The sequence below is a fragment of the Borostomias antarcticus genome, assembly GCF_949987555.1.
Source record: "Borostomias antarcticus genome assembly, chromosome: 6".
Taxonomy (NCBI): Eukaryota; Metazoa; Chordata; class Actinopteri; order Stomiiformes; family Stomiidae; genus Borostomias; species Borostomias antarcticus.
Window position 1 is genome coordinate 23924933 of NC_140239.1, and position 12578 is coordinate 23937510.

Sequence of the window (12578 nt, forward strand, 5' to 3'; positions counted from 1 at the left end):
GGTTAGTGTAGAGGCTAGGTGCATTGTGGGTACATTATTAGTTATAGGCTAGTCGTATTTCACATGATAGAGGAAATGGTTCTTGCTCAATAATGCTAGATAGATTACAGTAGACTAATGATAGTGTATAGTTTATCAATGTGATCAAACGTAAAGTGGTTTATCATTCCTGTAGGAGCGGTGTTTGTGCGTATTTCGACAGAGTTCTATCTGTGTTCGGTGCTCCTAAGCTCGGTATTCTCTTTCCGAGAGCATTCTTTGGAGCAAATACTTGAGACTGCGGGAGTGCGTCACTAGCACCTCCTGAGAATAATGCCTGTTCTCCCGTGGAGAGGACATATTGCAGTGTAATACACTTGCAATTGCCTTCCACTGCTTCATTGACACAAAGGGGCAATATATTATTGGTTAGGGACAACATGCTTACTATGCATTTGTTTGTCACTGTTTTCTCCTAACCTTTCCCCAGTGTAGCATTACTGTCCACAGTAACCCAGCTCTCATGCAGCTTCCTTGTCATTTTATTTTGCTGACCTTGGAATCTAACATGAAATGAGTTTTTGATTACGTAAATTTAACTAAAACAAGCCTGTTGGTTGGCTGAGCAGCCATGCGGGTCTCCAGCCGAGCTGTCTCTCTGACTCTGCCTGTGATGGGGTGAATGTGCTCTGTTTGCATTGTGCGCAGGACTGGTATGATGGAATGAGGGCTGAGAGGCTCCCTAAGGCCGTGTAATGAAAGTCTTTGTTCCATTCTATCTGGTCAGCTAAAATAACTCGCTTTTACAAGCAAGTTTCTGCTCTGCTCCCACTTCTGCGCTGTCCTGTTCTCCTCTCGCTGCCCGAGAAGTTGGTGTTGGACTCATCATTATCCCGTGCCTCTGGTGACAGAAAGAGAAGCAACCACCGAAAAGCTATTAAAACTCACACAAAAGAAATAACTGAGAGGCAGAGATGTCTTTTGTGCACTTTCAAACTCCATCTGGACACAATGGTGTGCTCTGAATCACCATGACCAAGACCAACAATGCATCACAGTGATATCATCTCTTATATGCTGCTAGGCTTTTAAATCATTCTAGGAGATGAGCCCACATTACTCCTATCCTTGCCTCTCTTCACTGGATGCCTGTAGTATTTAGATTTGATTTTACTAATAACCTTTAATGATCTGCATGGTCTGGCTCCGAGATGTATTGTGATTTTTTATTCTGCCATCAACCTGACAAGGGACTACAGATGAAAATTAGCCTGTTGGCTATATCTGGCATATTTACATGTATGTATGTATTTATTTAAATGTTTATTAATATGTGCTGTCCCTATTTTAAATAAATAAACAATAAACAATAAACCTGTGTGTCTGTGAGCCTAAACGTAACCTGAGATCCTTGGGTAGGGGTGTCCTGGTTATTCCAAAAACATGCCATACCACCAAAGGGGACTGTGCTTTTGCTGTACAGGCCTCTCAGTTGTGGAACTCCCTGCCTGAGAGTCTCAGAGAAGCTAAATCAGTATCGTCTTTCAAGTCTCTTCTCAAAACTAAATTTTACCTCCGCCCCAGCGACAGACATCACAGGCCAAGAGGTCATGTTTTTAGTGGCGTGTGTCTACACAATGTACGTCTGTAGCAGGATTACGCAAAAACTACCCAACCGATTTTCATGAAACTCAGTGGAAGGATGTAGCATGGGCGAACCTAGAAATCATTAAATTATGGAGTGGATCCGAATCATGGGGCGAGTTCACAAGCTGCCCAAACACAGCCGACCATTCTAGTCTAGGGCCTGGCTTAGATATGTATGCACTTAATTTAGGAGAGAATTTCTCAACTGTTATATACTAATATGACCCTATGATGTGCGCAAAACTCTCTATCCAGGACTAAAATCTCGAGAAAAAAAAAAAATCCAGAAAATGCTTTTCACTGCAGAGATTTTGGCACACATCCCAAGTTGTTCCCTAGGGTCATATTAGCCTATAACAGTTTATCCTTTGTTAGTACCAAAATATATGCAATATACAAATATTTAACAAGATTTTGCTTATTTGCATATATAAACCTTTTTAAGACAAGGTGTAGTACAAAAAAATGATTAATGTGAAGATTAAACTCCATGAGGATATATTTAGGGGGGAAAAAACTATTCACCAGTATAGTGTCTCCCGTTAAAAAGGGCGTGGTCATTGTTGTGCGTGGCTGGCCAGCCGCGCAGCTAGAATAGCAAATGTCCAGTAGTCGTCACTCACTGTGTCCCTTTGTCCCGTTGTTGACCTGCAGTTCTATGTTGCTACTACAAGAGGCAGTGGTCCCAGAACCTGCAGTTCTGTGTTTCTACCACAAGAGCATTTACCGTTTTTGGCCACAGGAGGGCAGCAACAGGCTTAGATAGACTGTGTTCCTTGTTCAGTGGGCAGCAACAGGCTTAGATAGACTGTTCCTTGTTCAGTTTCAGCAATTTAATTAGTATTTGAGTTAGGCTATTTAGTTTATTTGTGTAAGTATTTCTGTTAGTTATACATTATATTTCTTTATTATTTCAGAGACCACACACTGTCTGTTTATGAAGTGAAGAGAATTGAAAGGTCAAATAATGTGTATTAAGGGTTTATAGAGGGGTCCACAGCCCCCAACCCAATATGACACGAGGGGGCGGAGTCTTGCCACCACGCCACTGTCCACGCCATAGACCCCACAAATCAGCCCCTGAGAGGGCTAGAGAAACACGGTCTTCACCGGTGGGGGCAGGTGGGTAGCCCAGAGAGGGGTCCACAGCAACCGACCCAATATGACGCGAAGGGGCAGAGTCTTGCCTCCACGCCATTGTCCACGCCATGGACCCTACAAATCAGCCCCTGAGAGGGCTAGAGACACACTTGTCTTCACCAGTGGGGGCAGGTGGATAGCCCGGAGTGGGCTCCACTGCCCCCGAACCCAATATGATGTGAGGGGGCGGAGTCTCGCCACCACGCCACAGACCCCACAACTCAGCCCTTGAGTGGGCTAGAGACACAGGGTCTTCACTGGTGGGGGCAGGTGGGTGGCCCGGAGAGAGGTATACTGTCAACGACCAGCTCTAATCCGAGGGGGCGGAGTCTCGCCATCACGCCACTATCCACGCCAAGGATCCCACAACTCAGCCCCTGAGTGGGCTAGAGACCCACGGTCTTCGCCAGTGGGTGCAAGGAGATTGCCCAGAGGTCACTGTACTGCGCTCAATCAGCTCTGACCCAAGCGGGCGGAGTCTCGCCACCACGCCACTATCCATGCCATGAACTCCACAACTCAGCCCCTGAGAGGGCTAGAGACACACGGTTTTCACCAGTGTGTGTATGGAGATTGCCCAGAAGAAACTGCACTACCCTCGAACCGCTCTGATGCGAGGGGGCGGAGTCTCGCTACCGCGCCACGGACCCCACGGGCAATGGGCATAGGATATAGACAATTAACTACCAGTGGAATGGTGGTGGAGCATCCACCTGACCCGCTGTAGGTCCGCTAGCCTTGTGTTATCTCGGTTTATCCCTTACCTTTGTCCAGAAGCTGAACCAATTGCAGCAAAAAACTAACTTTAGAGTAATCATCAGTGTAACTGCTTTAGCCACTGACCGCTACCATTAATGTTATGGAAGCTGCTGCTAGTTGTTGTGAGCTCATGAGCTAACTAGCTATCTCGCTCTTATTGTGCAGGATTAGAAGCATTGGAAGCATTGGAACTGATGTGTCCAGTCGACAAGACCTATCTTATTTTATCAGACATAATTTCATGTCATTTCAATTCACTGTTATTTCAGTGGCATGACTAGCTTCCGTCCTACCAGTCCTGAACAGAAACAAGCCAGCCACGCACATAAGCCAGGCTGGTCCTGGCCTGGTTCAGTTTTTTCGTCCCGGATAGAGAATTTTGCACATATCCCACGTTGTTACTTAGGGTCATATTAGTCTTAACAGTTGAGATATTCTCTCCTAAATGAAGCGCATACTGTACATGTCTACTATCCACCTACATAAAATAATTTTTTTAGACCAGGATTACGCTAAAACTACAGTACCAGACTGATTTTCATGAAACTTGGCTGAGGACTGTAGCATGGGTCAACTAAGAACCCATTAAATTCTGGAGGGGATCCAAATCACGGGGCGAGTCCACAAGCCACCCAAACACAGCCATGCCGGCCATTCACCTCCATTAATTTTTTCGACTAGGATTATGCAAAAACCACCAGACTGCTTTTCATGAAACTTAGTGGAGGGGTGTAGCATTGCCCAATTTAGAACCCATTCAATATTGGCGCGCACAGAGCCACAAAATACTTTCAGGGGCGGAGGTGTGTGTCTCTGAGCACCATTTTTCATTGTGGTTTACACACTTTTTCATAGTAGTTTTTATTTATATCATGATAGTAGTAATTTTATTTTAATCACATTGCTTTCTTCCCTCATGCTATTTTAAGGTGTTGTTATTAGTGCTTCTTATGTTTTCTCTTACAATGTTTTTGTGTTATTTTTATTGTTTTATATGGTTTGTGAAGCACTTTGTAACCCTGTTTTGAAAAGTGCTCTAAAAATAGTGTATTATTATTATTATTATTATTATTATTATTATATGTTACAGCCTGTACATTAGAGCATTCACACACTCAAGCTTCCTATTAAAGGTGGTCACTATTTGTTGTATTGCTGTTTAATCTTTGATTGTTTGTTTTTTTCTTCTTCTTTCTTCTGCTTTTCTTTCTTCAGTATCTGAACAGAGGATGCACTCGATTCTTTGCAAACAAGGACACAGACAAACAGATACTTCAGAACCGCAAAAGCCCTGAGGTAAAGCACACACTGGATCATCCCTCTCTTTCTCTCTTTTTCTACCTTCCTCTCTGTCTTTCTCCTTCTCTCTCTCTTTCTCTCTCTCTCTCTCTCTCTCTCTCTCTCTGCCTCTCTCTCTCTCTGCTATCTTTCTTAACTAGTCAGTTTTCCCTCCACCCCCCCTCATTCAAATCGTTCTCCATTGGATCTTCATGGCTATTCCAGGTAATCCCTCAAATCCCTTGAAAACAACATGAGGAAATCCTCTGTCAGATGTGAAGCATCTTCACCACCATCAGCAGGAAAGGCGTTCTGATCGGCCACAGATACAGTTTATGACAGGGTACTTGTTCGTGCCCTGTTTGGAAATGTACCGAGGGAGCGTTTTCCATGTACAGACACGGATAAAGAAGAGAATGTAAAGTTCCATCTCCATCTCCTTCCTCCTATCTGTCACTGCCATTTACTTGTAGGCCTACTTGATTGATGGTCTACAGTATACACACACTGGTGCACTCTGTGTTCAATTGATTTCACTTGTCTCACGTCATTGTGTGTTTTTATTTGGTCAGAATGTTCCATTTGCTAACCTTCTCCAAGCTGCATTACAGATATGGGGCAAACCATTTGAAGCAGGAGACGAGCCAGTTAAATTGGTCCTAATGCATAGATTTAATGCAATGCATCAATGAGAATTCTTCATCCTATGAAATTAGTTAATTCTGTTGATTAATTCTGCATAAGAATTCCATTATTGCAGCTGTATACGGCATCCCTGCAGGCCCACTGTAATTCATTATAACTGTTATTACAAGAAGCCTGGACAAGAGCTTGCCTTGATCGTGATTCATTTTAACCACTCAGAAAAAGACTTAATCTTCATTCTTTCTCCCTGTCTTTAATTCAATTTGATCCATTGTGCTTATGATCCGTTTAAAGCAGACAACTCTAACATTTGAACTACTGTAAGAGGTTTGAAATGGATTATTGGCAGATGTTGGGTTGATATAATAAAGCATTATGGAATGAGAAGCAGTGGGATGTCACGGATATCGCCACGGCTAGCAGGAGTGGTTAGGCATGACGCGCAGCGGAGTGCCGTTACACCCCGCTAGCCATGGCGATATCCGTGACATCGCACGGCTTCTCGTTCCATAATGCTTTTATACAACGGTTGCCACATTTATCTGTCAATAATTCAAAAAGAAAGACAATACGAACTTTAAAATGTATTTTTAATGGAACTATTTGTTAATCATTTGTGGATACTTCCGCAACGCGTTGCCAGGCAACGACAATGCTACAGTACATCTTTGTAAACATTAATCTGGACACTGTCACGGCTACTAATAACTAAGAGGTGGATTGATATTAAAAGATGTGCGAACATTCCATTTTAGCGTGGGGATATCGTGGTTATCGCCACGGCTGGAATGCAAACTGACCAATAGAGACAATGGACCGGATCTATACCGTTGTATAATATTCCATATGATTGCCATTACAAATGACATAGAAGAAGAAGATGCTCTACAGGTTCTCATCAGTATGATACAAGCTCCAGGGAGAGCATGGAGCTTGTTATATGACCAGAGGAACTCACAATGTATCTGGGAGAATTATCTGCCGATGTGTTACTAGAGATGCTTGTTACCAGTGCATACAGTAACAAGCAGGGCCATACAATGTACTGTAGCATACCCCTCGGCACTCACGTTGATCCTGGATCTATCTCTCTTTACACTGCTTCTTCTCTATATAACACAGGACGATAAGGTGATTATACACAGTCATTTTGCCCAGTTTTAAAGGGATTATTTATTTTCTCTTTTGATAATGATGTGAATTTGGGATTTTTATCTCAGGGTTCACATCTGTGCTGAGTGTAGTGGGGTCTGTGGGGTGCATGTTTCTCTCTTTATTCCAGTGCATGATTTTTTCTTTGCTCTCTAGTGTAGGGCTCAAGGTGAAAACATCTTTTTGAGTCCAGCTTTTGTCCGGCTAGAATGTCACAGTCCAATGATCTACTGGTATCTGGCACACAGCAAGCCTTCCATTCGATTTCCAAAAGTGCCTGATCCCAGTCTGTGGTAGAATAGATCCAAGAAAGCAGAAGCATTAACCTTATGTACCTGTTATTGGTCTTGACGGTGCTAAAATGTGCTCAAGTGCTTATTGAATATGATATCTTTAATTGTAAGATTTTAAACATTTTTTTTTTTTTTTTATGAACTGAAAAGTTGAATGAGCTAAAAGGTTTGTATTACCTTGGAGCATCCATTTTTCTATAGAGAAGAACCATTCCTACTGTACACACCAGTGCTTCTAAATCTCTGATCTGGTGTTTGTTTCCTGCTACATACTACAGTATATAGCCTATAGCTACCCCAAAACACTGATGATATGCTCTAGATGCCACCTTATCTGTATTGTCATTAACCACAGACATGTTCAAATTAACATCCTAAAGCAGGATTATTTACTGTACCAGGCTCTGATGCTACCGTAGCAGTTAGTGTGTACATTGCTGTAATGCCAGTATATTGTCATGCTGTGACATTCCTCTTGAGTGGTTTTTCAGGTGTGCTTTTCCTTTCTGTCCTAGCTCATCTTCCTTCTGCAGATTTGAGATTTGATGTTGTTTTGTCTGCTGTGCAGTTTTTGTTATTGCCGAAATTTAAAATTCACATATTAGCTATTAGATATTGAAGTCCCAGACAAACTGTGTACACGAACGCTGTTCTGTCTGACAAGCAGTCCTCTTTTACAGTGAGCGACAGACGCTGGGTCATAGCTGTGACCCGTGTTGCTCATCATGTCGTGAATCCCCCTCTGTAAGATTGCACTGGCCACTGACCCTTCCTCTCCTTGTGAATTCTCAGCATATGAAAGCTGGGCCCCTGAAAGACCCTCTCCTGGATGACCAGGGAGACTTCAACAGGATGTGTGTGGCCATGAAGAAAATCGGTCTGGATGACACTGAGAAACTGGACCTGTTCAGAGTGGTTGCTGGGGTGCTGCATCTGGGCAACATCGACTTCGAGGAGGCAGGGAGCACATCAGGTGAGCAGGACTCCTCCCTCCCTTTCAATCTTTTTTTTCCCCCTCTACTGAAGGAGTGCTGTTCCCCAGCACAGATTTCGATTTTCTGTCGTATACTAAAAAACATTTGTCTCAGGGGTAACTGATGATGAGGAAGTGGTAGTTAATAAAGTTATTTTTCCAAAGCTGCCAGAAAACATGGCATCCTGTCATTGTTCTTGCCACCAGAAGTGATTAATCTCATGTCTCCCAAAACAATTCTTGCTTTGTTCCTGCCCAGGTGGCAGGTGATTTGCTGCTTTTCCTCAGGACAGTCAGTGGGTTAATTAAGCAATAAACCACGAGAGGCCGTGTGTTATAGTGATTTTATAACAGCTAGGGGGCGTTGTTAGGCACGACGCGAAGCGGAGCAATGTAAAATATTAACATTTACTCAAAACGAAGCATCATTCCCTCAATTCCGCCGAGCAAAATAGTTCCCCTAACAAAAGGGTTGCCACGCAACAACAACAACTACAATGCATTGGATCAAATGGGAGGCACTGAAAATGGAATGATATGCGATCCCAGGTGTGTGTTACAAAGTATTTTAACACGGCTTCCAGCCAATCAGAATCAAGAACCAGAACTAACCGTTGTATATTCAATCACTAATACTTAAGCTTCCTGGGCCCATGTGTTCTGTTGTTGTATTCAGTGTAAACAGGCTTCTGTTCTTTGTCAGAGACGCACCATTGGTGACATAGACAAATACCCCTTCTCTCTAGCCTCTCTGGCTCAAAGCCAGTGGACTTATCACATGGAATGACATCTCTGGGTTCAGCGATGAGCGAGAGCAAATAGTTTGAACTAGTTACTCTAGTAGTTCTAATCAACTGGGGATTCAGTTCATTATAAAATAATAATCATTCATATCAGCATGGATTCAAAGTGTTTCTCTTTGACTACTGTAGATGTGACGATCTCTCATCTTTAAAGAGCTGGTATGTTGAATTGTGTGCATTTTCTGGGCTCTTTCCACCCACTCCACATCATACTGTGCATGTTTCAGAGGAGCCAGCACAATTTCTATGGAAATCGACCAATCCTTTTGAACATCCTAGTGAAATTGGACATGGCTACTCCCAGTGCCTCTCTGTCTATTCTCACAGTGTGGAACAGAGGCGGGCGGACAGTGCGGATGCGTTTAAACAGAATCGTTCTCAGCGGGATTCTCCCATGGTGTGTTTTGTCTGCCACCGGGCTAGCGAAGATAAGATCATGGCTTTGGGGGCGCACAGGATATCCTGTCGCAGTTCCTCTGAGCGGCACCCGAAACTATCTCTCTGTTCCACTTATCTGCGCAAGTCTCTCTCTCAGCTCTGATGGGGACAGAGTTTTGGAAGGAGGCATTAGCAGTTTGATATATGCTCTTTAATGGTGGTGTGAAATACATTTTTGGGCGTCAGTGTGATAAGAGATTTGAACAGATCTTTATGTGCAATTCCGCGTGTAATCGTGGATTGTTTTCCCCGTTCGAAAACGTAGCAATGGACATCTGCGCTAGTGTAATCCAGACCTCAGGAAGAGCTTCTTTCTGCAAGCCATCCGTATAGTACCACTATACCCAGAGGTACACCCCCCAGGGCTATTCATTCATTCATTCATTCATTCATTCATTCATTCATTCATTCATTCATTCATATCCATATAGCACGTACATAATCCATCGTATACTGTATACAGGATACAAGGATTCTTATTGTGTAATTAGTTTGTAAACTTGTAAATTAGGAATTTGGAATTGAGTTTATCTGTATCAAGCATAATCTTGGAGCCGGCAGCAACATTTCACCATGACTGTACACCATACATTACATGTGACAAATCAAGGAATCTTGAATCTTGCTGAGGCTGTTCTGCCTCTATTGATTCCAGTTTGACGTGGACAGTATTGTGCTGCAGAGTACCTACAGTACTTGTTAATCACATGTTGTCACTGTGATGTACAGTATGTGCAGCTGTGTGCAGATTCTGCAGAGTTGAATATGCTATCAGACATTTACATTACATAACATTACAGTCATTTATCAGATGCTTTTATCCAAAGCGACTAACAATAATTGCATTTAATGTACATAGGAAAGGCCAATGTATTTCTACTTGCCAGAACTCACAAGTCCATCTCCTTTCTAAAATAAGTGACTAAGAGCATAATCTAGTGCTGAAAGCAAAGTGCAAGACTAGCAATCTCAAATACAATAGGTGCTTAAGAGGGAGGATCGTTGTAGTACTTCTTGAAGAGATGATTTTTGAGCCTGCATCGAAAGATGGGCAGCGACTCTGCTGTCCTCACGTTAGTGGGCGGTTCATTCCACCACTGCGGGGCCAGGACAGAGAAGAGCCGTGACCGTGTCGATCGACCGCAGGGGCCTCGGAGAGACGGGGCAACCAGTCGCCCCGAGGTAGCAGAGCGTAGCGGTCGGGAGGGGGTATAGGGTTTGACCATGGTCTGGAGGTTGCGAGCCGCTAAAGGGAGCCAGTGTAGGGAACAGAGAAGGGAAGTTGTGTGGGAGAACTTGGGGTGGTTGACCACCAGACGAGCAGCAGCTTTCTGGACAAGTTCCAGGGGTTTAATGGCTGATGCCGGGGCCCCAGCATGGAGGGAGTTGCAGTAGTCCAGGCGGGAGATGACCAGGGCCTGGATGAGCACCTGCGCCGTTTCATCAGTGAGGAATGGGCGAATCCTCCTGATGTTGTAGTGCATGAATCTGCAGGAGGGTGTGACAGATGTGATATGTGTGGAGAACGACAGTTGGTCATCCAGGGTCACACCCAGATTCCTCGCAGTCCGAGTCGGCTTCACCACTGTGTCTCCAATGGTGATGGAGACCTTCCCCTGTATCGATTAAAAGCCACTGTTGACATGCCTCTTTTGTCTTGAATGCCGCCAGCCATTCTGTGAAAGGCACAGACTTTACGGTAATAACCAAGAGCGGCTGTGCTGCTGCTAACCTTTAACCTGTGTTTGTGTCACCAGGCGGCTGCACTATAAAGAACCAGTCGAGCCAGACGCTGGAATACTGTGCAGAGCTACTGGGTCTGGACGAGGAAGACCTGAGAATCAGCCTCACTACCAGGGTCATGCTCACAACAGCAGGGGGCGCCAAAGGAACAGTTATCAAGTAAGCAATTGCCAGCAGATTGGAGAGTGCTGGTTTGAGCCGATGGTTGAAAATACAGTTTTTTGGTTATATTCACAGAGTGGTAATCAGAGTGGTAATCATTATTGAAGTGGATGGTCTTTGGTTAAAGATGGGACTTGTTTATCCATTGATTTGAAATGTTATACGATATTTCATGAATAAGCCAGCAGATATTTCAGTTCAATAATAGACACTATGCCTTTTTCATTGTAGTACTGTATACAAATTCAGGTGACAAGTCATATGTTTGGTAATATGATGTTGAGTGTCTCATTGAGAGAGGCATGCATCGTTGCATGATCTAATAGTGTTGGCCGCACAGGCTGTAGGTATATATTGTGTTAGTGTCTGTGTGAGTGTGTGTTACTATGGACGTCATTCTTCTTCTGTTGCTGCCTCTGACTCACTCACACACACACACACACACACACACACAACCAGCATCGGCCAAGCATCCATCCTCTCTACTCTGCTGCAGCCACAGCCCCAGATAATTTCTATTATTATACAGCGCACTTTCAACACCAGAGGAGATAGAGCAGCGCAGCGGAGGGGAGCATGGGGAAAGAGTAAAGCAGATCTTGTTACTGAGAGAAAGATAGCACTTCAAAGGTTTGTGAAAGGGGAAAAGTCAGCCCGGACAGACAGACAAAACGGACAGACAGACAAAACGGACAGACAGACGGGCTGTGCTGCATCCTTATCTTGGTGTGTTTTAGCCAGGGCTCAGTCAGTCTAATGCCTCTTATAGTCCCATTGGCAGCGTAGCCTAAGGTACCCTTCCTGAATGCCAAGGCACTCTCCGCAATTACTGCCCTCTCATGCCGATGTTCTATGTCTCCTCGGTAATCTGTGTAGAGAGAGGGAGAGGCTTTTTGTAGAAAAAAGAGAGACATTTCACGTTTCTGGTGTCACCGGCTGTATGCCGTTACTGCTCTCAGCCGGTTTTTCACGCGGTGTGTGTTTATAAACATCTACATTACGTTACAGTCATTTAGCAGACACTTTTATCCATAGCGACTTAGAATAATTTCAAATACATTCACATTGGAGTCATTTAGCAGACGCTTTTGTCCAAAGCGACTTACAGTAAGTACATTTGTCTCGAGTAAATGAGCCGACTGTAGAGTGACACCAGCAGTCACAGTGCTGGCCCTCATTAGTGGTGACAATACCCCGGCGAGGACAGTAAGGGACTTACAACAGGCCAGGCGGTGGATTTGTCTGCTCCACTAAGCAGGGCTATTTTAATGTGTTACGTAAGGGGGGGGGGGGGGGGGCTTCGCTAAATGTCCTGTTCAAGAATGGCTCTCGGCCTTTTATGTGTGACGTCGTCCAGTGAGTGATAGAGAAGTAGGTGTCAGGCATATGGACCTCACCCCACAAGGTTGTTGACGAACGGCGAGAGAACCACCTAACTGCGACCCGAGTCACCCGACACGCAAATCCCCTGAGTCATCATAATGCTCATCTGAAAGAGGCCGTGCCCTGCAAATACGTTCCACCGCCAGCTGAATCCCTTGTTGGGAATGCACATAAGTGGGAATA

The 12578-nt window shown here is 44.2% G+C and overlaps 1 protein-coding gene across 5 annotated transcripts in view; it reads left to right on the top strand.

The window, feature by feature from the left end:
- LOC311310359 (unconventional myosin-VI-like) overlaps positions 1–12578 on the top strand; it is a 61746-nt gene that overhangs the window by 19337 nt on the left and 29831 nt on the right. For all 5 annotated transcript variants that reach the window (XM_084439818.1, XM_084439819.1, XM_084439820.1 and 2 more), the window contains exons 10-12: positions 4741–4821; positions 7686–7866; positions 10865–11009. In XM_084439818.1, the coding sequence (XP_084295944.1) occupies positions 4741–4821; positions 7686–7866; positions 10865–11009 (407 nt within the window). The remainder of the gene's footprint in view (positions 1–4740; positions 4822–7685; positions 7867–10864; positions 11010–12578) is intronic.